At 38.6% G+C, this 25,686-nt stretch overlaps 1 protein-coding gene across 2 annotated transcripts in view; it reads left to right on the forward strand.

Annotated features, from left to right (window-relative positions):
* Positions 1-21,973, forward strand: part of CDC123 (cell division cycle 123) — a 99,900-nt gene extending 77,927 nt beyond the window's left edge. For both annotated transcript variants that reach the window (XM_040343395.1, XM_040343396.1), the window contains exons 9-13: positions 1,354-1,476; positions 5,799-5,827; positions 9,461-9,577; positions 15,256-15,393; positions 21,478-21,973. In XM_040343395.1, coding sequence (XP_040199329.1) covers positions 1,354-1,476; positions 5,799-5,827; positions 9,461-9,577; positions 15,256-15,393; positions 21,478-21,513 — 443 coding nt within the window. In that variant the 3' untranslated portion in view covers positions 21,514-21,973. The remainder of the gene's footprint in view (positions 1-1,353; positions 1,477-5,798; positions 5,828-9,460; positions 9,578-15,255; positions 15,394-21,477) is intronic.
* The last annotated feature ends 3,713 nt before the right edge of the window (positions 21,974-25,686 follow it).

The raw sequence follows: 25,686 nt of genomic DNA on the forward strand, positions 1-25,686 counted from the left end.
GATCAGGGGCTTATGGAATAAAATATTTCACACTACTAGGAAAATTATGGGCTTACTGATCAGAAAGAACCCTCAATTTGCCCTCTTAAACTTCCCTATCCCCAAGACCCCTAAGCTAGGCCAACGCCTTATCATGTTTGTTTTCCTTGGAACCAAGCTAACGATTGCTTGGGCTTGGAAGCAACCTAAGGTATCCTTTCTCTTGGTCAAAAGGAAAATATAATGGATTATGGCACAGGAGAAAACAGTTGGCATCCTCTTGGATACTGCTGACAAAATGATGACATTTGGGAACCCTGCACCAGATATGGTGGCAGATATTTATCTCTGACATTTGCTAACTTGGATTTGTGTAGATGAGCGAGTACCACACCGTCCTCTATTATTCGTTTGCTACTTTTTCTCTCTTTCCTTTCTCTCTCTCGCTGCTTTTTACTGTTAACGTACAGGTACAACTGCAGGACTACCCCCATGGGACACTATTTTTACCTCCTCCCGCCTTGCAATAGAAGAGGTATTTACATCTCTGTATCTCTGTTAATGTACTCTTGCTGATTTATCAATAAAAGGCTATTGAAAGATAAATACTTCCTGACAAGTCCATTCGGTGTATCTGTTACATTTTTAGAAATGTGTGCTGGAAAAGATGCGATTCCTTCTCCTGAAGCTGTTTAATTTGAATGTGCCTTTTTTTTATTCTGGTAAAATCTAAGGCTGGCTATGGATGGGCAGACCTCCTGCCAGGAAAAATGGGTATTGTAAATACTGCCTGGAACAGTGACACATAGAACCTATATGAGCGGTGGCAGGTTTGTTCCCTTTTTACCCTGGGAATAATTGGCGTCAGTCACCAAGCTATTTTCAGAAGCAATGAACCTTTCGGTGCTCATTACTACATTTTGAGAGAATAAGGATTGGATCTTTCTCCCTATGTATGCAGCATCCATACCTTGGTGGTCTGAGTAGATCTATTGCTGCCCTCTCTTGTTCTTGGAGAGATATCTGCTTACTCTTGTCAACTCAAGGTTTAACACCATGGGAGATTTTCTAAAGCTGGTGCCCCCAGAATATTGTGCAGCTATGCATGGTAGCCAATCAGCTTCTAATTTCAGCTTGATCAAATAAGCTTTGGCAATAAAACCTGAAAGCTGATTGGTTTCTATGCAGAGTTGCACTAGATTTTGCACACTCCAGCTTTACCAAATCAACCCCCATGTAAGGTAAGCATTGACAAAACTGTTCACTAAGGCTGTCGGCCTCATTCACTACCCAACTGTTGCCTCGTGTTCTAGTGAACATGCTACCAAACACTGCATTTTAAAATGAACTTATGGAATAATTTCAACTTTGCAGGTATATCACAAAGAGATTATACACAATATTATGATCACATCTGTAAGCAAAAAGAAGACATCCAAAGATCAATACAGAAATGTTTTCAAAAAGACATCCAGTACAATTTCTTTGATGAGGACTGTAAGTATGAAATGTATTTTTTTTTTTTTTTGCATTTCTGATCATGTGTCCATCCAAACTCTTTCTTTTTTGTTTGTTTGGTGTAGTGCAAATGTTAGCTCTGTGGAAATTTTTTAAATGGCAATGTCAATAGTTGCTAAAGCTGGACAGTTTTGGACACAAATAATATATGTAATAATCCAACAACACTGCTCAAAGTACTGTTTTCTTTTAAAGCAAGGTTGCTCACCTATTTCTTTAGATTTTCAGTCACAGTATAACAAACTTCAGCGGTTTACAGAAGAAATGGGAAATGTTGTAATAAAACTACATTGACCTGTTTTTTACAGTAAGCTGCCCCCACTACAGGCATGCGAATTCAGTTCCCATTGATGAGTACAATTTACATTTTTTACATTTTAGACTGGGATGCTTTGAGATTTGTTATACTTTTAACGGGTGCCATAACTGAAAAGCGCTAGTCCAGCACTCCACTATCACTTTAAAATGTGTTCAAGAATAAGTTAATCTTTTCGCAAAAAAAAAGGTGTACTGCGCAACTCCAAATTTCCTGGCCAACCCCCAGATCCTGCTACACTTGGGAGCCATGATGTCCTGTGCTGCCTTAATGTCTCAGATGCTTTTTGCATTGGTCAGCACATTCATGTGGCTGTGCTGGCCAGTGCACGCATGTCATTGCAAGCATTATGATGGATACTCACTCTGGGGCTGTGTATTAGTGTACAAACCACTAGTAGAACAAGGATGGTTAGAGGCTTAAAATGGATGTAAACCCACTCTCATCCTTTCTAAACTACTGCCATATTGCTGATCTATAAGGATATACATGCCTCCTGCATGTATCCTTACCTGTCAAATGACTCCCCTCTGTCTGGTATAAGAACTGAAAAACTGCAGATTCTGTGGGTGGGTCTGTTGACTGGAGCTCGGTGGGTGGAGTCGTGATGTCAGACTCCCCGCCCACCTCTACACTCCCCTTGTCAGCGTGCATTTTCTCCCATGTATTCCTTACACTAAATTCTGCTATGATCACTGACATCCAGTCAAAATCTAGAAAAATAACCACATGACTTCAGAAAAGGAGTGGGGGTGGGAATTAAAAAAAAAAATGCCTGTCTCAGGCTAGTGCATGCGATATATAGATAACCTGTTATTCACAGCAAGGGTGAAGAACGGACAAAGGTTTTCTCCTGTTTGTCTGTTTATCTCACTGAAAAAAGAAAAGAGGATTGCTCAGAGCTGGATTAACTCTTTGTGGCAAGATGGGCACAGATGATAGAAAATCTTATGCTCTACATTGTGACAGCAAATAAATATTTCGGGTTTACATCCACTTTAAGCCAGCCAGCCATGCCTTAATTAAAATTCAGCCAGGTTCGTCAGGGACCAGCAAATTTCAATCAATGTATGGGCATTGGATTTGTTAGAAGTATCAGTTCCTTGTACAATAAGCCCCCTTTCACGCTTAAGCGTTTTTACAGCGTTTTAGCGTTAAAAATAGCGCTATTAAAACGCTCCTAAAACGCTCTCCATGCATCTCTATGGACCCTTTCACACTGAGTCCTGCAAGCAGCATCTTTGGAGCAGCTTTTGGGCGCTGAAATAAACGCTACAAAAACGCCCCTCTCCATTGAAATAAGTTGAAAGCACTGTAAAAACACCTTACCCTTTCACACTGAGGCGTTGCACTGGTGGGGCGTTGAGAAAAGTCCTGCAAGCAGCATCTTTGGAGCAGCTTTTGGGCACTGAAAAAAAACGCTCCAAAAACGCCCCTCTCCATTGAAATGAATTGAAAGCGCTGTAAAAACGCCTTACCCTTTCACACTGAGGCACATCAAAAACGCCCTAAAACTTTAGGGTCTTAGCGGTGCTTTACCAGCACATTGGGATTGCAGATGAGGATTTGCTCGAAGAACGCCCCAGTGTGAAAGGGGTCTAACTGTAAGCTGCCAAGCTTCCTTTAGGCCCCTTTCACAACGGGGCGTTTTTGGAGCGTTATTCGAGCAAAGTCTCATCTGCATTCCCAATGTGCTGGTAAAGCACCGCTAAGACCCTAACGTTTTAGGGCGTTTTTGCAGTGCCTCAGTGTGAAAGGGTAAGGCTTTTTACAGCGCTTTCAATTAATTTCAATGGAGGGGGGCGTTTACCCCATATATTGCAGAACAAATTATTTGAGTCTAGAAATTCTAGTCTATTATTTTTCAAACATTAAACTGTTTGTAAATCCTTACATATGCCCAGTGAAGTGACTAGCCTCTGGTGATACACAGAGATGAAACCAGTCCTCTTACTTAGGTGGTACCTGTTTATCTGCAGCCCTCTCTTCTTTACAGTCTTCCAAAAACGCACATCTTATAACGCATCTCTCAACAGCAAAATCGGGGGTCAGGGATCTGACATCACACACACTTTTTAGAGCTAGAGCACACAGCTCCATGAAATCTGATAGCTGATTATGGGGAAGTGATATCCCCTCTAAACAGGTTTAGAGAAGCAGAGCTAAGGGTATAAGTCTGGGGGCAGGGGGGCATGGCTTCTGGGAGGCGGAGGTGTTGGCTTAATCTATTAGGCTTTGGGTTGTGCAGATAGCAGAGAGAACAGAGATCAGGAAGGAACCAGACTCTGTGCTTTAAATTCAGATTAGTACACACTATAGTGAGACATGCTTTGTTCATTTTTGATGTCTAATGCCCTGTACACGCGATCGGTTCGTCTGATGAAAATGGACCGATGGACCGTTTTCATCGGACAAACCGATCGTGTGTGGGCCCCATCGTTTTTTTTCCCATCGGTGAAAAAAAATAGAACCTGTTTTAAAATGTTCTTATGGTTAAAAAACCGATAGAAAAAAATGATCGTCTGTGGGAAATCCATCGGACAAAAATCCACGCATGCTCAGAATCAAGTCGACGCATGCTCGGAAGCATTGAACTTCATTTTGCTCAGCACGTTGTTGTGTTTTACGTCACCGCGTTGGACACGATCAGATTTTTAACTGATGGTGTGTAGGCAAGACTGATGAAAGTCAGCTTCATCGAATATCTGATGAAAAAATCCATTGGTCCGTTTTCATCAGATGAACCGATCGCGTGTACAGGGCATTAGGTTTACAAAGTATAAAAGTCAGAAAGAAAAGAAAATTGCAGGGACAAAATAAAAATAATAAAGGTCCAACATTACCCTGTACAAGTGTTAAGTACTATAATAGATAAAATGCAACACATCGAGGGGAATTTATTAAACTGGAGCAGCCAGAATCTGGAGCAGACGTGCATAGCAACCAGTAGTCAACTTTTATCTATCATTTTCAAAACTTAACTAAACAACTTTGATTTGGAAGATGATTGGTTACCATGCACAGCTGCTCCAGATTCTGTATGCTCCAGATTCTGTATGCTCCAGTTTTGATAAACGTTCCCCATTGTATGGCAAAAGCTACAGGTACCACATGTGCAAGAATATTATTAATACATCATTGTTCAGGACTTGGTTTAGAATATTAAAGCAGTTCAGTAATCTATGTTGTTGGCTTTCTGATTTATATCTCTGGATTAACCAATACAGATCAAGAATGAATACTGAAGCTTAAAAGGCAATAATATAATGAATGCAAAAATTGTTTTATGTCTGATAGTTTACTGTATCCAAATTAATTCCTAAGTTGTAGGGAACAAATAAGTGAATAGCCAAGTGTGCACAAGAATTTATGGGCTTTAAAATAGTTTCTATTTTGGATTATAGATACTACATTATCTAATTCTACATTTGACCTTTTCTTACCTGATCTAAACCATTTATTCTTCCAAGTTTAGAGATTTAAATTAGAACTAGAACTTTGTTTTTTCATTTTGGACAGGGCAAAAGAAAGGTTAATAAGCCTCCCCCTTTTTGCCATCTTTGTTCCATTGTAGAGCTTTACCTTCACTTTCTGTCCCGTAACCAAAACAGGAAGTGAGAAGAAATGCTTGCAATTTAAGGGCATCCCTTGAGAGCACCAGTACTAGTGTTCCCCTTTCAATGATTTCATCTCTATTACTTTTCAGCGGGGACAATCCAAAATGTGGTATTTTCTTTTACTTTCACTTTCAGTGATAATGGTAAACGGGACAAATGGAGAGGGTGGATCTCCTTAATGGGGGCACAGACCGCAATAATAACCTTACCGATATTCTTATCAATGTCCACTTTATCCAAGACAAAGAAAAAAGTTTTGCCTTTAGTTCTACTTTAAGTATGCTTCCAGCAAATTCAAAATGTTTTAAATAACTTCTATGTGTATCACTGAAACTGTAAATTTTAACTTTTTTTTTGTCTTCTTATAGTTGTTTTTGACATATACAGAGACAGTGAGGTAAGTGAAATATTTGTCATTGAACCTGATGTATGAGAAAACTCAGAAGCTGGATAAATGTGTTTGTATACTGAGAAACTTTATTAATTATTATTGTTAGTGTTGTTGTACTTATATTTAAAATGTTGCATAGCACTGATAAAAAAAAAACTTTATTCGTTACCATTTACTTGTAAGTGGAGTAAAGCCATTCTGATTCAAACAGAAACCCATTGACAATGGCCTTAACAATTAGCACATTAGAATATTTATTAGATAAGGTTGATAGGGCCTCATTTATCAAGCCATAACAGCACTTTAAAGCTGGTAACAAATTTAATAAGAAATACCGGTAGCTTAAATGAGGGGTCCTTAAACTCCTCAGCTGCTCAACCCCATAAAGACATTTTGGATTGTTTCTCAATGTCCACACGTTTATTATATACAATAATTGAATAAATACTACTTTAAAAATAATACTACAAATAATAATGTTCTTGTGAGTAATTTTGATCATTCCTCTTATCAGCAGTTGCCAATATGGTAGTTACAATGCTGAATTTTACGTAAATGCACAGTAATCAGTTCTTTGGCAGCACTCTTATTGCTATGGGTCTTCTCACTGGTTCTCCAACAGAACTTGAGATGGGGGAGTATGCTCAGTAGGGGAATTAAACATGTATGTGTTTCCTTCTTTAAAGGGGAGGGTGGCAGGTCACAAACGCACAATGCAAAGCATGCTGATAAAAAGGGGCTATTAACAACCCAGAGCTGGTAGACATTTCAAAATTCTTCTCATGTGTGGCTGACCATGCAATCATGGATAACACGGTCTCATTGCTAGCCTCCTCGTCTTTAGGACTAAGGGATGTCAAAGGACTTTACAGAAACCCCAATCCACCTCCCATCATTCAATGAAACCTATTTACCACAGGTTTCCTGTCCCCCCCCCCCTTTTTTATCTTTATTTTGAAGAATCGGCATGATCATTTAGAATTCAACATACATGTTGAGGGAGGGGGGTGGTAAATATTGAACACCAAGTCAAAGGAATAAGGAAAAAGGGGGGTGAAGGGAAAGATGGGGCAGGGGTTAAGGAAATGGAAGGTATGTGGTGCCTCTCCCCATCCCCAAGCCCACATTCCCAGACCATGGTATTTGCCAAAACCAAATTAACCCACCTATATCTGTTGAGAAGCCAAAGGTGTTTGGTCTTTATAGAAAAAGTATGGTGTCCAGATTTTGCACTATTTCTCTTCCTGTCATTTCAGTGTTATAGTTAGTTAGATTCTCCATTTCTGAAATTTGGGTGAGCCATTGCACCTCTTTAGGTTTATCTAACTTCCTTGTGACTCTCAGACTTTATATCAACCCCCTTGGATCTTCTTATGGACACTTAGGGGTCAGTATTGACCAATTGGGGAACCCTGCCCTAATTGTCGCTAATGCCAAGTACAGACGTATTTTAAAAATTCAGGATAAATATTTAAAAATGCTGAATTTTAGGAGGGCGCAGACTACATGTAATCAATGTTTTGTAGGTAGATCTTTATATAACCTAGAGACAAAAAAATAAACATACAATCTCTGGTCAGAACAAAAAATTAGGCCTATAGTGGCTTATTTGTAGATGTGTATCACTTCTCTAAAGCCTCTGCCAAAGCTGCTAGCTCCAGTTGCAAGAACTGGCCTGACTTTGGGCATTGTCACTACCCCTCTTATATAGACATTAAATGTAAGGCTGCACACAAGTTAACAAGTGGCACAGTCACTCGATCCCTGCTCCTGTGACATATTTCACCCCTATTGGCTCACAATTGTTTTATTCAGCACTCAGGAAAAACTCACTTAACCATATTGTAATGTCGCAAACCGCTGGAAATACCTTTTATCCCCCTGAATAAATTAAACCAAAAAACTGTTCTCTAATCCTAAATGACAAAAACTGTAGTTTACACATGTCCCGTAATGTTATCAAATAAACTTTGTGTCCATGTTCTTGTGAACTAATAAATCAATCTACAATATATTCTCAAAGAAAAACGTCAAAGAATTAGATTGTTTGTTTTATTATTTATTATTATTTATTAGTTATCAAGAACATTAAAGGGGTTGTAAAGGTTAAAAAAAATCCCTAAATAGCTTCCTTTACCTTAGTGCAGTCCTCCTTCACTTACCTCATCCTTCGATTTTGCTCGCCCCCTTGAGGGGGCAAGCAGGAGAGTCAGGAAGCCCACTAACACACAGCTCCTTTCTCTATCTGCAACGTAGAGAGCATCCTGACTCTCCTGCTCGCCCCTCTCCCCTCAAGGGAGGGGGCGAGCACGACACTCCACACCAAGGAGAAAGCCTTGCAGAAGAACAGGAAGTGAGGATTTCTCAGAAGAAATAAGAACATTTAAAAGCAAAATCGAAGAATGAGGTAATTGAAGGAGGACTGCACTAAGGTAAAGGAAGCTATTTAGGGAAAACATTTTTTACCTTTACAACCCCTTTAACACAAAGTTTTATTTGATGGCATTATGGGACATGTGTAAACTGTTGAGTTAGGATTAGAGCGCTGAATTTACCCTTATTTGAGATACTTACATTTCTGTGCCTGCAATGGCTTGCCATTTACTGAATGTGAGCACACAATGATGGAGGCTTCTAAAAACTGTTGGGGGGGGGGGGGTGTTTTAGTTGCAGTGACAATTTTCAGCAAGGAAGAAGTAATAATCACTTATTGAACCTTACTAATTTTAACATGACTTTTAACGGCAAACTTTTTTTTTTCAGCCTGCACCTAACTTTTAACATTAACCCTGAATTTCAGGCAAAATGCATGGTATCCGTAAATATGCTCATAGCAATATTTGTGGTAAAATGACTACCATGTTGAATATGTAAAGCCTTTCTGTCTATTTACAGTTATCAGTTTCTTAAGATATTTGCTACAATCTTCAATATCTTGGCAAGGTGCTTTACCTAATGGTGATAAATGTACCTCTTTCTGCAATGGGGAGCATTGGTTACATCTCTGCACCACATTATGTGGCACAACTAACTCTTTTATTAAGTTGGCTAAAACAGATTTTGAGATTACAGCTTTTGATTTGTCCTCTGTAGTATTACTTCACTTACTGTTAGAGGTTGTATATTGTTTGATTCATACACCTCTGAATTTATAACATTAAATATCACAATTAATTTATCTTCAGTTCAGTATTTGATAATTTTATGCCTTTTTTCCTCCTTATTTTACTGCACTCTTACATTTCATGTGTGCAATTTCAATACTCTCAACCTTTACAGAGTTAAAGGTTATATAATACAATTTCTTGGATAGAATGATAGAAATCACATTAGCAGACTGACATTAGACATGATATGACTCTTGTTTAAAAGTGCCCATTATAAATTCAGTCTACCCATGTCATTTTTTTTTTCTTTAACATAGAAGAGGACTGTTGACGAATCAGCTATTGTGTTATTTTCTCTATGGTTCATTGTAATTCTAGATTTACCTTTTTAAAGTTCCTTGTTCTGTGTTTGCTCACTATAAAGTCTTTCTTATTCTACTGCAGCAGTAGTAGTTGCACTTCTGTTGCTGCATTTTGTGTATGCTCTGTTTAAAAAACTATTTTTATAATCTAAAGGGGTCCATGTTTTTAGGGGAAGGTTTGGATAATTGACTTTAACCCATTTGGAGAAGTAACAGACTCATTGCTGTTCAGTTGGGAGGAACTGACTAAAGGAGCAAATCCAGGAGATGAAGAAAATGTTGATCAAGTAAGCAAATGGGCTGGTTTATGGACACCAAAGAATAGATTGTGTCCGAAATGTCTATCTTTATTACTAAATATGCCATATTTCAGCCTTCTGAAAAAAAAACTCCTCCAGCCATTACTTACCTTAGATTTGGGTAAAAGCGCTTTCCAGGTTTAATGCTGTTTGCATTCTTGTGAGAGAGATTATCTCCAAATTTATGTCCAGGAAAAAGATGTTGGACAGAATAGATTGAGAAAAGAAATCACATCTGTGGCCAGGGTGCACAACCCATAGGTTTCAACCCCAATTGGAAGCATAAGAATATTCAGAGTAGTCACGGTAGTGGGAAAGGCTCTTCCACCACATGCCATTTAAACATGGGCATACTCCTTTTTCTTTTTTTTTTATCAAATAATTTTTTATTTGGTTTTTGTTATTGCTTATTACATACAAAAATGTGTTGGGGCCTTTTCACACGGGCGGACGAACGGACCGTTTTTTACAAGTCCATTTACGAACTTGTAATGCATCCCTATGGGATTGTGGACGTTAGCGGATGATGCATCCGCTAATGTCCGTAACGATCCGCCTCCGAAAAGATCCGCTTTTTCAGACGGAAGAAAACCCTATTTTTCTTCCGTCTGGCGGAATTCATCCGATTCCCCATAGGGGAGAGCGGAGGAAAGACAGGGCGGTCTCTGCACAGTGTGCGGGGACCGCCCTGTCTGCCGACAGCTCAGCGGGGATTTACGGATGATCCCCGCTGAGCCGACGGACACACACTGGGGGGAAAAATACGGATCCGCTCCGTGTGAAAGAGCCCTTAATGAATATAAGAATAGTAAATATTTAATTTAATGTCTTAAGTGGACATAGAAAAGAGAAAGATTAATTCAAACAATAGCTATAATGGATATATTTTTTACAAAGAACATCTAAATACAACAATAAACATAAACCTCTAGATAGGATTCCATTTTCATTCTGTTTTCTGCTTCTTGATTTATTATAAGCCAATCTCCTCGCCCCCACCTAGCCTTCTTACCCCTCCCTCCCCCTCCCTCCCCTCCCCATCCTCCTCCCCCTCCCTCCCCTCCCCATCCTCCTCCCCCTCCCTCCCCTCACCATCCTCCTCCCCCTCCCTTCCCTCACCATCCTCCTCACATAAACCGTCATAAAGCAAATTACTAGAATCAAGCCAGTAGGACCATATTTTGTTAAATTTGTGGGGAGCTCCTCTATTTTTGTAGGCTAGTCTTTCTCTTTTCAATACATAGTTTACCTTATTGCACCATTGTTTGTGAGTTGGTGGCATTGTAGCAATCCACTTTTGTAAGATAAGCTTACGAGCTAGGTAGAGGGCTCTAGTCCACATCATATACATCTCTACAGGTAGAACTCCATCTGGAATTATTCCCAATATTGCTATTTTAGGTGCACTTGTTATTTCTGTCCGACATAATGTATTCAGGGTCTGAAACACTTTTTCCCAATATTTATGAAGCTTAGAGCAGCGCCAAAGCATATGTATAAGAGATCCGTTGGATACGGAGCATCGCGGACATAGGGGCGATGTATATTTTCCCCAGGCATATCATTTTTGTGTTCTATGCATTATAAAAAGCTGGGTCAGTTGCTGGGATGGTGAGATAGATACCTCAGGTCGATTCTCCATAGCTCCTTTCCATTCCTCTTCACTGAGATCTATCAGGTCTTTTTGCCAATGGCTAAAACTATTCGACTGTCCATCTACTTTCTCTGCATGTATCAGGTTGAGGTCCCCTATTTAATCCTCGTTTCATAGGTCGTACTGAGGTTGCCTTCAACAGAATCTCTGATGGATTATATTGTAGTTGGAATGTTAAAGTCTGGCTTTGTAAAGCGTGTCGTATTTGAAGATACTGATAGAAATTACTGTTTAATAATTGGAAACTGTCTTTCAATATATCGAAGGGTAAAAAGCACATCTCCTTCGAACAATTGATATAGACGAGTTAATCCCGATTTTTTTTTTTTCCATTCCAATAATTCTGGTAGTTTATTCAACTCCGATATAAACAATAGTTATTCCCATATTGGCATGTATCTAGTGTATCCCCTATGATGTGTAATGATACGTATTGTTTCCCATAACCTATGGATTAAATGGAAAGTTGGAATCTTTCTCATGGGCATACTCGGTAGACAAGCAGAGCCATGCATTCCTGTGATATAATAATTTAGTGTAGCTGTGGAGCTGGCACTGCCTTTATAAATACTGTAGTATCATTATCTTCATGTGTTGGCTTTGTGAATTGAGCCTCTGGGGTCCTGTAAAATTTATAGCTGAATTTTGGGTCTTGTCCTTAAAAAGGATGAGTACCACTGCTCTGGGGGAATATAAACTATATTCAAAATGACCTTGGTGGGGACACATACAAGGTTTGAAAAGGTTTGGTTGGTTGGAGTTGAGTTCTAACATCTTGAATGTTAGTTATTAGGTGTTTTCCCATTAAAACAGGAGGAAACTGCAGTTTTTTTTTTTTTTATTTATTTATGGAACCTGCAAGGTAAAGCCATTATGTGCTAGTATGCATTGCATATTCGCACATTCTGTGAAACTTACCTTAGAAAGAAGCCCTTCCAGCAGCGAGCTGTCACCGCAGGCAAGGCTTCCATCTTCACCCAATTTCCTTCCGGATGTGTGACTGGCCCGGGTCGTGAGGATGTCGCTCCCGCACAAGTGCACAGGAGCTGCCGTTTACAGCACAGGGCTCTGAAGCAACGGCCTGGGTGGCTGTTGCTTCAATTGGTGCATGCTCCGGTGAAGCAAGTGGTAGCATGTACAGTAAGTATCCCCTAAACTGTCCACGTTTAGGAGATATTTACAGTACCTATAGGAAAGCCTTATTATAAGCTTACCCGAAGGTGCAAATTATGCATACTCCCACTTTAACACTAGTAACAGTCAGTTAACTGTCAAAGCATATACAGTTTAGATTTATTATCAGATATATTTTATGTAATCCCTAAACCAAATATTTTTTTAGTATAAAGACTGTTACAGAAACAGGCAGACTTCCTGAAGTTCCCAAACAACAAAAACAGGGGTTATTAAAGGTTAACCCCACTTTAGTTGGAAAAATAGCAAATAAAAAATAGCATAAACAATGTTGTAATTGAAATGCTATTAAAATTACCTTTCCTTTTTAATCTGCAGCGCTGTAATTCTCTGTAAAATTCAGTGCAATATGGAAACCTGGAGGCCTACTGTGCACAGTTGGTGTACAGAACTTCCCCAGAAATGTATATTCCTGCTTGTCTGATTTGCTCATTGATTTTCCCAGAAGTCTGCACTATAATACAAGTCCGATTTTAGGCATCCTCTACAACGGAGGATTCAGTTTTGGTTAGATACTCCCAAAAGGTTCATTACTTCTAAAGGGATGCATTTTCCTCTTTAGAACATTGCAAGTGCCTCAGTTGATTAATAATGAAAAGGTCACTCCTATTTGGATTCACTATGCACTTTGACATAATCAAATAGCATTTTCTTCAGACCAGAGAAAGGTAGGAATCTGCAACAAAGTTTGTTAAAATCCTGGCAATGTACATTGATCACACAGAGGGGATGGTATTTTTTTTTGTCAAAAAAAATTAGAGCTACTCTTTTATTGGCACCAAAGCTCTAGCCATCTCAAAGAAAATGTATATAAAGTTCATTTGGGAAATTGATGCCTTACTGAGTAATTGTCAGTCACACTATCTCAGCCCTGAAAACTGAAAATGGCTTGATAATAAAGGGGTATATACAGGCTAGTACTCAAGTGGTTAAGGACTAGCTCATCCTTCAGCCTACATTGCATAGCTGTTGGTATTTAAACAGGACGCACTCATCTTGCCCATTCAGGCAAAACAGTGTCTCCACAAGGAACATCCCACAACCTGATATGCTCACTGTGCCTGCACATTTTCTAACCATTTCTTGCTTCTCCACAGCCATTGAGATAACCTGGCACTTTCGGCATGTAGCCTGTAGCATGTAAGCTGCTCCTCAGTCACAGTGCTTAGGCAAGCGATCAATTGCTAGATCCGGCTACTTTCACATCACTAGAAGAGTGATGTTATCCAACATAGGCGATTTTCAGCTGCAGATAAGCAAGGAGCTGTGAGAGAGCACAAATAAGGTATTTGGGAGTCGGGGAATGCCCTTCGCACAGCATGAGCAAGGTGACGGTGTCATGTTTAATAACCAAACATCATACGATATTGGCTGAAGGTTCAGCAAGTCCTTAACCACTTGAATACTAGCCTGTATATACCCCTTGTTCTCAATATTTAATGATAATGTGTGGATATTTATTATACAAAACATCAATAGCAGTGTCTGCCCAGCTAAAACTATAAGCCATTATGGCCTTTCTACTTACCCAGGCCTGAGGTGAGGATAAAGATTGTAGAAGATATTGTAAGCTACTCAATGTATATACAAGCCTAACAAAAAGGCAATCGTGACAAAAGACCAAAAATTACAGAAAATAAACAGGCATTGTGTTAAAGAGGAAGTAAACCCTTCCCCGCTGAGGAAGTTGCTACAACGTAACGCGTACGGGGGAAGGAGCATGAAGTTGCTTGCTGCCATCTCTGAGAAGACACATGTTGTGTGTATTTCCTTTCTGCCGTTTTTGCCTTTCGGGCTAATGTGAGTAGCCTGTTAATGCCTTTTTAATAAACCTAAGCCGTTTTTAAAGCAGAGAGCACTTAGATCAGTTTTTTCTCTTATCCTCGATCTCAATGCTGCCGAGCCTTAAGAAGTTTGCTATTCACATATTGCACCAATCTGTTTATCGATTTCTGCTGGTATGACTGCCTGGTAAAACAGGGGTCCATACCTTAAGGTGAGAGTAGCCATTCTTAACGGTGGAGGGATCACTTATTTAAAGTTAAAGTCACCGGTGAAGATTTGGAGTGGTTGTCACCCTATTCCTTTGGAACTTTTCACTTTTTGGACATTTTTATTATGCATTATTTATGCACCATTCATTACCATTTTGGTATTGGTATAACAACTGTATTTTGCACTTTAGTTTAATTGTATTTTATATTGCGCTGCACTATTTCCTATACATTTTTACATATTACAATTAGGTTTCCAGACTTGGAAGCAAAATTTTATTGTTACAGTGAATTTTTAGACCTTTTAATACAACCAATAATGGAGGAAAGCCATAAAAATATAGACTCTCAGATTAATGTATGATTGTTAAAATTGTTGATCGTCACAAAGAAGGAGAATTAAATTTCTTGCTAACCATAGCATTTCCACTGCACTATATATGCTTGTGGCTTCTTCCAGTTTTATGATGAATATTCCTCAGATGCTATTTTACCATTCACACACACACACACCAGTAAGGAGAGTGCCTTTTATACAAAGAACTATATATTTTATAAAACATGCATAATTATAATTTGAGCTAAAACTGTGACTGGCTTGTGCATCCCTTTACTGGGGTGTGTTTATAGCATACTGTAATGCTGTACATACTCGGGAACTAAAGCCATTACTTTCAAAATGCGTTAAACACATTTTAGGAAATCACCAACACTGCACCCATATAGCAGTTGTGCGCAAGCTCTATTGTTTCTTTATATTTAAATGGGTCATTTGACTATAAGTAACACAACAGAATGACAGTAAATTATGGCATATTTTCCAGGATCATCCTATATTCCGCTATACAACAAGTGAAGTCACAGTGCAGCCTAGTCCTTACTTGAGTTATCGCTTGCCAAAGGATTTTGTCGATCTTTCTACGGGAGAGGATGCTCACAAACTCATTGATTTTCTTAAACTGGTGAGTAATAATGTATTTGGATTCCTGTTCCTTCTATAGTGGGATGGTACTATGCCTCATGTTTATTTAATGTTTTAACTGCTGTGGGTTTTTATGGATTTTCTTTTCCAACATTGTGTTTTCGTATTAAAATTTTATGGTTGATATGGAAAAAAGAGCTGTAATGGCCTACAAAAGCTTCTGCTCTATCGCTGGCTCACATAGTGAATATCTGTATATGGGCTGGGGTTGATGGCTTAAAAACATCAGCACTATGTGAGTCGCAAGAGGTTAAAAGCTGCTGTTTATAAACAGAGCTGTTCGCCAAGTGGTTAAGTGCTTTTTCACACAGGCTGAAGAATGACCAGCAGACTTGATAAGAAACGCCATGCAGCACTATGGACAGACGGATGTAAGCAGACTTGCGTCCATTTACACCCACCTACTTTCGGGTCTGTCCAGGTCTGGAAAGAAAAAAGATAGGACTGTGTCGTTTTCCATTTTTTTTCTTAACCTAAACATGCTGGATCAGAGGTAGCCTGTAATCAGACAGTGGAGCCTGTTTACATCCGGCTCCCCATAGAGCTATCATCGGTCTGCCAGAGACAAACTGAATGGGCACGGATGTCGAAAAACTGACAGATATTCTGTTCAGATCTGATTTAGCAGGGGATCTGTTTACAGATTGGAGCAGACACTACTCCATGTGAAACAGCCCTAAAGCCACTACAAGTACTAAAAAATAGGTGTTGATGTGTCAGAAATGAACTTCATTTCTAATTTTTGTTGTGGGTCGGACAACCCCTACAGCATTTTATAGACTAGTTGGCTTTTTCTTCTCAAACCCCCAACTGATCTGGTTTCTTTTCAAAAACATAAACAACATAAAATGATCTGTAGTCCCAAGATAAGAACTAGGAGTGCTAATTAGGCTCATTGAGACAGATGACACATGTACCCAGGACAGTTCTGGAGAGAGAAAAGAGGTCTGGCAACTCAGGGTGACTTCAATATAAAATCCACGACTTTATTTAGATTCACTCAAGACACAAAGGGAATCCATAGCCCAGCAAAATAGATGTGTTTCAGCCACACATGGCCTTATCTTGCACTTAAAATATAACTAAAGGCAAAACTGTTTTTAGTTTTGGATAAGAGTGAAGAGGGATTGGAACACCTGAAAGTTTTTTTTTAAATGCTACCTCTGCCCCCATTAGGGACATTCATCCTCTTTGTCCTGTTATTAAATTAAATTAAATTAAAGTAAAAGAAAATCCTACATTTTGGGTAGTCCCCAGAAATTTAATAATGGGGAAATTTTCTAATAGGGACATTAGTTCTGGTGACCTTGGGGGCCCTAAGGGATTCCCTTTATTTGCAGAAATTGGTTCACAGATGTTTAAAAAAAAACTGACATGGATTATACCCTTCCCTTAATCCAAAATGCAAATTAATGTTTTGCCTAAAGTTCTTTTTATAAGAAAAAAAATTCACTGGCATATTTTTAGGACTAAAAGAGAGCTAATAAGATCATTGTTATGGTTTACATACGTTTTTCGTTCTATATAATAGTTTCTAACATCTTTTATTGATTTTTTTGTAAACTTATATTTTACCAGTTTGATTTATATTAGGGCAGCTTATGCAAATAGAAATGCATATAGTGGATTGAAACTGCTAATATAGAAGATTAAATGAACTGGCCCTATAAAGTGGAATAATAAAGTTTAATTTGCATAAAAGTGGAGGTAAAGTGAACACATTTTTAATACCGTGAGGGATTGTTGTACAATGAGTAAGTACCTACATATGGATAATGAGTTCTATAACAGATATTGTAACTATATAAAGGAAAGTAAAATGAAAGTAGGCTCAGTGAATAATACTGATTTTGCAGGCACTAAATATAAAGCTGCCATATTTACAAGATTTATACCTTATGAAAAGCTAGCCATTCAATAAAAGCAAAGTCGTGTGTGTGTGTGTGTGTGTGTATGTGTGTGTGTGTGTGTGTGTATATATATATATATATATATATATATATATAATATATATGTGTGTGTGTGTGTGTGTGTGTTTGTGTTTTTATATATATATATATATATATATATATATATATATATATATATATATATACACAATTTATATATTTATATATTTACTATAATATGACTTCATCTGCACTTTTAGACTTTGGGTATTATTCCATATGAGTGGAGGCCATTTATACTGCTAGCCCTGTTTATGTTTATGAGGCAATTGTAAAAATTGTAAAATGGCTCTCATGTCAGTGATTTATGAATGGCTAAGTCCCTGAAAGGTAGAAGTGTTTTAATGTGGATTTTTCTGTTTCCCTTTTCAAAATGCTAGTGACTTATTTATAGTGCAGCCTTAGAAACAAAATTAACTTCTCTTAAAGTGCCCTTGTGCCTAACTATTGGACTATAAAATAGGAATGGCTGTACAGTGGAATAAAACAACTTGCCAGCACACCCTTTTTTTTATAAATAGTACCGCTGTCTGTATTCTTTCAGTGTATTTTCACCTAGTAGTCAACTGGAAGCCTTTACTGCCAGTTGTTGTGCTAGCACCAGCACTCCTAGACACTTGCTGTTATGTAAATAAGTTGCCATTCCTTCTCCTATATATCAGCGCTACTCTAACAAAATAAGTAGGAGACGACCTTATAGAAGCATGTCTTTCAGGCAGAATCAAAAGTTCTGTTGGCTAATCCTTCATGCCAGAGATCCTCTAGCAGACAGAGTGAACAATTTAGTGCATTTCTCTGAACTTTCTGTTCTGCAAACATGGGACTGTTTATCACAAATTAATAGACTAAACCCATAAGTGGTGTCTTAAAGTGGTTGTAAAGCCTCAAGGTTTTTCACCTTAATGCATTCTATGCATTAAAGTGAAAAACCTTCTGTGCTGCAGACACCTCCCCCCTTTTTGTTACCTGAGCCCAATCCAGCGATGTGCACGAACGAGCGCAGTGCTCCAGCCGCTGTCTCTCTCCTCATTGAACAGATCGATATCAGCAGAAGCCAGTTTATGCCTTTTTATTACTGCTCTGCCTTAAACTAAAGGGAGTGATCATACATGGATGGGTATATTGTAAGGAGAAGTTCAGCTTGTTCAGTGTCATACCTCCTGTAGAGAGGGCATATTACCTTCAGGCATCCACCAGTTATTTTTATAGATGTTTATTGAAAACAAAACAAAAAAAAAACAGAAGGAAAAGCACAGCAGAACAAATAGGAAATCTTCACGGCTCACATGTAAGGCACAAAGTTGGTCATACAGTTCTATTATCATTGCAAGAGGTACAGTGCCTTGCGAAAGTATTTGGCCCCCTTGAACTTTGCGACCTTTTGCCACATTTCAGGCTTCAAACATAAAGATATAAAACTGTAATTTTTTTTTAAAGAATCGACAACAAGTGGGACACAATCATGAAGTGGAACGAAATTTATTGGATATTTTAAACTTTTTTAACAAATTGGGCATGCAAAATTATTCAGCCCCTTTACTTTCAGTGCAGCAAGCTCTCTCCAGAAGTTCAGTGAGGATCTCTGAATGATCCAATGTTGACCTAAATGACTAATGATGATAAATAGAATCCACCTGTGTGTAATCAAGTCTCCGTATAAATGCACCTGCACTGTGATAGTCTCAGAGGTCCGTTTAAAGCGCAGAGAGCATCATGAAGAACAAGGAACACACCAGGCAGGTCCGAGATACTGTTGTGGAGAAGTTTAAAGCCGGATTTGGATACAAAAAGATTTCCCAAGCTTTAAACATCCCAAGGAGCACTGTGCAAGCGATAATATTGAAATGAAAGGAGTATCAGACCACTGCAAATCTACAAAGACCTGGCCGTCCCTCTAAACTTTCAGCTCGTACAAGGAGAAGACTGATCAGAGATGCAGCCAAGAGGCCCATGATCACTCTGGATGAACTGCAGAGATCTACAGCTGAAGTGGGAGACTATGTCCATAGGACAACAATCAGTCGTATACTGCACAAATCTGGCCTTTATGGAAGAGTGGCAAGAAGAAAGACATTTCTTAAAGATTTCCATAAAAAGTGTTGTTTAAAGTTTGCCACAAGCCACCTGGGAGACACACCAAACATGTTGAAGAAGGTGCTCTGGTCAGATGAAACCAAAATCAAAATCAAACTTTTTGGCAACAATGCAAAACGTTACGTTTGGCGTAAAAGCAACACAGCTCATCACCCTAAACACACCATCCCCACTGTGAAACATGGTGGTGGCAGCATCATGGTTTGGGCCTGCTTTTCTTCAACAGGGACAGGGAAGATGGTTAAAATTGATGGGAAGATGGATGGAGCCAAATACAGGACCATTCTGGAAGAAAACCTGATGGAGTCTGCAAAAGACCTGAGACTGGGACGGAGATTTGTCTTCCAACAAGACAATGATCCAAAACATAAAGCAAAATCTACAATGGAATGGTTCACAAATAAACATATCCAGGTGTTAGAATGGCCAAGTCAAAGTCCAGACCTAAATTCAATCAAGAATCTGTGGAAAGAACTGAAAACTGCTGTTCACAAACGCTCTCCATCCAACCTCACTGAGCTTGAGCTGTTTTGCAAGGAGGAATGGTCAATAATTTCAGTCTCTCGATGTGCAAAACTGATAGAGACATACCCCAAGCGACTTACAGCTGTAATCGCAGCAAAAGGTGGCGCTGCAAAGTATTAACTTAAGGGGGCTCAATAATTTTGCACGCCCAATTTTTCAGTTTTTTGTTAAAGTTTGAAATATCCAATACATTTCGTTCCACTTCATGATTGTGTCCCACTTGTTGATTCTTCAAAAAAAATTACAGTTTTATATCTTTATGTTTGAAGCCTGAAATGTGGCAAAAGGTCGCAAAGTTCAAGGGGGCCGAATACTTTCGCAAGGCACTGTATATTCAGACAGTACACATTGCATCCCCTCCCACCATATATTATACAATTCAGGCAAAACCTCTAAAGGGACTGTTCGTTTAGAAGCCCGCCCCATCATCTGACAAGCAAATGTCAAATTAGTCATGTTCTCCACCCTCTCAGTGTTGTACTCGCTCACCCAACTCCTACCTCAACAGCCTATCCATCACCAGATCAACCGGGGAGAGGCCAGGGGTATCCAGCCAAGGTGCCCACAGCCTATCAAACGTTCCCGAGCGACCCCTGTGTTGATAAATATATTTTTCCAATCTCAAGTTGTTACCCATTTGGGAAATCCATTCCTTCAACGTTGGAGGCTCAACCGCCTTCCAATGTCTAAGGATCAGCTTGCGGGCTTGAAACAGGGCCCTCATAGGTTGTTTAGAATTGTCTTCCATGGGAATATTGTCTAAGATGCCAAGTATGCACAGCTTTGGTTCAGTGGGTATGGTAGTCTGATACACTCTGTTGACGGTGGCCAAACCCCAGTCCAGAATAAATGAAGCTTGGGACACCTCCATAACAAATAGATTAGGTCCCCATGATCTCTTGCACATCTGGGGCAGTTGGAATCCGGTCTCACTCCCATTCTAAACAATCTGTCATCCGTATAATGCATGTATAATTGGGATAACCATTGGGCCACATTTAAGGAGCAAAGGTTCTGTCCCACCCAATAAACACTGAAACCTTCAAACTCTAGGCCCCGATCCATGACTACAAACCCAGAGAAAACTTAAAACACAGCATTCTCTGCTCATAATATACTGAAACTGTGAGAATCTTGTGTCATCTTTACATCTCTTTCCTAATCTCACACCATGACATGGTCCTGCACTGTCACAATAGGGAATAAAGCCAAGTGTTTGTGAGTTTACAGGGCCATGCATCCAATGCTCAGTATGTTCTTCCATCTACAGGACAGAGTAGTGGTCAATAGAAAATGCTGATTAAAAAGGAAGCATTCTTTTACAAAACGGAGAACTGTATTTTACTGTGCTGAGGATGGTTGTAATGCATAGGGATGTTCTTGGCAAAAGTCCTTAAAGTTGAGCTAACCCTTTAAATATGATGTTTACTACAGCTCTAATTTATGCAATTTATTTTTTATCTTAATATAATTTTAATGTGTTCTGATCCAAATAGAAAAAGAATCAGCAAGAAGAGGACTCTGATGATTAGGTCAATCCTATCTGCCGTCCGTGAGTGACATCTTCCTTTGGTGTTATTATGTAATCAGGTTCAAGTGAAAGCAAGAATGCATTGGAATGGAGTTCCCACTAGATCCTGAATACAATCGCTAGATCAAGAATAACATGAACTTTTAATCTTCAAACAATTTGTTCTTTTTGGGTTTTCCAGCTGCTCTGTATCTGATTGAAGTGAGTGGGAACAAGCTGACTGTGTTTGTACTCAGTTCGGTGTAAAATCACTTCTTCACGTTATCAAGCTTCAGTCTTGACAGCCTCACACATTCTACATACTGAGGTGTTGTAAATGCTTATTGGCAGCTGATTTTCTTCACTTTAACTCACTGTATATCAGTAGTTTGTACATGCCGGAGTTATTATTTGATTATGTCATTATGTAAATTTTACAGTTTTTCCCTAACTGTGCATAATAAATATATATTTTATGCTAATCATTTTCATTGTTTTATTTTTCATTAAATTTACCTGCTATTTTTATGATTTCTAGAAAGTTGGGTTGATGCTCGATTGGGGTTGAATATTACCTATTAGTGATCACACCCTGGTATACAGTTCTCAGCTTCTGAAATTGCATAGATGGTGTGTGAGGTCTAGAATGGTCATATCGCTGACCATGCACCACCCTGCAGCAGCCTCAGCTATGTTAGTCACAAGCTGTGTAACAGCTAGTCACATTAACATTGCTAGCATTTTTGTTTTCTGCTGAAATACCTTTTTAAAGAAATATTGATGTTTAGTTGACACTAAAATAATGGTTTTCGGTGGGTTTTGAAGTTTTCTTTTTTAAATGCATATTTTTTATATCGTCGTTTTCTTTTCAGTATGAACACAAACTTTGAAACACGAGATTTCACTCGCATGACCTCTTCTGATCTGTGGTATATAATGTGTGTTAGGGAAGCTAAATAAAGCCACTTCCTATTAGGTGTGAACCACACTTCTTCAGCCAGTGTCTAAAGTACAGAAAAATCAGTGCTGCTTTGAGATGGATACCTAGAAAGCTGTGTGTGCAGTGGCTTGAATTTTTTTTTTTCACAAATAACTGCTGTACAGGTAAATAAAATACAGTGCTATACCATTCAGATGACTGAAATTATTTATTCTGTTTGTGCTGAACTAGCAGGAAGCAGTATTTTCTATCAGAAAAATGCTTAATCACTATGAAATTTAAATATTTAATGTTTCCAGCTTTTTATCATTTTGGTTTTAATGGTACCGGTTGTGGGAGATGATAAAAGGTGCACATAAAATATAACCAAACTTTCCAAATCTGAATGATCTGGGTGTTTGAAGCAGAAGTTCCAGATTATGAAAGGGGCGATATTACAAGGGCAACATACAATGGAAAATGTATTTATTAAAGGAAAATATAACATAGCATAACCTGAAATTTAAGTGAGGTAAAGCTCATTCTATTGAGACTTTAGTAATATGTCCATCCAATACTTAAGATTACACCACCAAAAGAATGCCTGTGATGTTGCTGACATCTCGATAAAAGAGGGTTGTACCCCATTTAAATTGGTTGTCCATCATATTTTTTCACATGAATCCTCTGTAGGTCAGTTAACCATAATTGTGGAACTTGTACGTACGCAGTGTTCTTCAGACATTTTCCTATGAGTTGAACCTTATTTTGGATTTGCTGTGTGCACATCTGTATTTATAGCATCATATTTTTACCATTTGACTATCTCTAGTCAAACACTGCTAGTTTCAGAAAAACTCAAGCCCTAGTCCAAGCTCTGTACTTCCAACCTCTTTTCCCCTCCAGTGCTCCCCCCCGTCCTCTTGGATGGATTTAATAATGTCAGTGCCGCTCTCTTCATCATTACATAGTATATGCTAGGGGGTATCTAGGGGGGTAGACCCATGAACACCCTGTGCTCACAGTATGTTCTCAGTTTTCGACACTTAATGATGCTGACCACCTGAGAATGTCTTCTTGTGTAAAGAAAGTACAGCTGGTAAAAGCTCCAGACTGAAGGTAAGTTTTTTTTTTTTTTTTTGCAGGGGGACACTTAAATTAAAATTGGCCTAAAGTTGGGCTTCAGATTTAAACACAGACATGTAAATATTCCAGCGTTTTGCAAATAGAATTTTGTTCCCTGAAGTTGATAACTCTACAGCTAATACAGAAACCATTTAGAATATCGTTCTCAAAGCTAATCTGTTCCCTCATACCAATGCAAAATGAGGAGTGCTTTACATAGTTACAACAGACACTTTAGAATTCAAGTTAAAAAAAACAAAAATTACAAAAAAAAAGTTTAAGAGGAATGTTTATTGCTTGATTAAGGCTTTTACAATTTTACAGAGGACATGATTATGAAATTCTAAAATACATATTTAGTGCACATGCCCTGACTATTAAAACAAAACAACTGGATTGCTGTGTAATTGCTCATTCAAAACCCATTAAAGTGTAAAATTGCATAAATGTGTTTGGGTGTGATTGCAGTAATTTTTTTCCCTTTTTTATTATAAGCATTGCTCCATTATGACTAAATATCTCATCTAAATCTTGTTTTGTCTGTAGCAACACTTGAACTTGGTTTTCTGTAAATTGCATGTTGTCCAAAGCATATACATTCATATATTATGCACATATACATTACATCTAAAATTAAAAACCACCATACATTAGAATTGTTATTAAAACTTGAACAACCAAGAATGACTGTGAGATTGGGATGATGTTAGAGCCTGACTTAAAATAATGGCCTTTAAGATATAAAAAGGTATATGTGTGATGTTGGGCCTAGGTATTGGAATAATGCAAGTGATAGAAGACATAGTGCACTTAATACAGTTTTAAACTGCTGTTACAAGGTAAAGCCTGCCATAGACCATGCAATTTTCTTTCCTGCAACCATGGGGGAACTGGGGAAGCAGGAGAACACAGTGATTATTGCTAGTGGCTATAGGCACTGGCAATAATTAAAATTAGAAAATCATACAGGCTGGTTGTTCCCAAGTTGATTAATTGATCAATTTGGGTACAAGCAGCCTGCTAATACATGGTCGTCTATGGCCGACTTAAAAAAGCCAGACAGTTCCTATTAATTACTTTCCATCTTTTATGAATTCTGTTCATAGGCATCTAGAAGCCCTCTTGCAGGCCCTGCCTTGCAGTCAGGTATTGATAAGTGGAGAAGACCCGTGCATAGAGACCAGGATCCTGTCGTTGATAACCCTGCTCTCTTAGAGCAATTACAGCTGATGCCCCCAGCATGATTATTTTGTGTTGAGAGAATGTAATTGATCTCTAGCATGTGTTGTTTCCTTGTACATATGTGCAGAATTTTGTGGTTAAAATCTTTGTTTGTTAAACGGTAAAAATTGTCTTCTACACATGCCTTTTTGATGGTAAATGGCAAAGGAAAGCACATTTTCAAGGTTTCTATACAATTCTATTTACAATCCAAAACCCTCTGTTATTATTTTTGAACCGTGAGATATCCGCTAATCTCTACAACTATGGACCTCCCTTATAGAAAGTTATCCAGTCAGGGTACAGTCGGACAATGCCACAGCAGTGGCTCATTTAAACCATCAATGGGTCACCAGAAGTCAAGCTGCCCTAAGGCTATGTTCACACCTGTCTGTTTTTATATGTAGTTAGGTGTGGTGCGTTAAAAAAAATCCTTGCTGCAATTTTATGAAAATGCATGTTATATACGATATATACTATAATTTAATGGTAACACAACAAAAACGTATGTATAATGTACCTAAAAAAGCAACTCGCCTAAGATACACTGCACAGATGTGAACTAACCTTTAGAGAAGAAAGTCTGATATTCTCCTGGGTGGAGATTTACTCTCCAGCTGTCTTGTTGTCCACATCCCTGGAGTGGATAATTGCCAGGCAGACTTCCTAAACCGTCAATACCTAGACCTTGGATAGTGGTCTATGCACCTAAAGATCTTCCAAAATCCCTATCAAAGATGAGAAAAAACTGATATCAACATCCTGGCCTCCAGGTTCAAAACAAGCTCAACAAATTCAACGTTCAGACCAGGGATCCTCTTACCTTCATAGTAGATGCCCTTGGACTCAATCCAAGCTGGTTTATGCCTTCCCTCCAATGAAGATACTCCCTCAACTGAATGAATGAATGTATGACTTGTATAGCGCTAC

This window comes from Rana temporaria, chromosome 3, assembly GCF_905171775.1.
Source record: "Rana temporaria chromosome 3, aRanTem1.1, whole genome shotgun sequence".
NCBI classification, from domain to species: domain Eukaryota; kingdom Metazoa; phylum Chordata; class Amphibia; order Anura; family Ranidae; genus Rana; species Rana temporaria.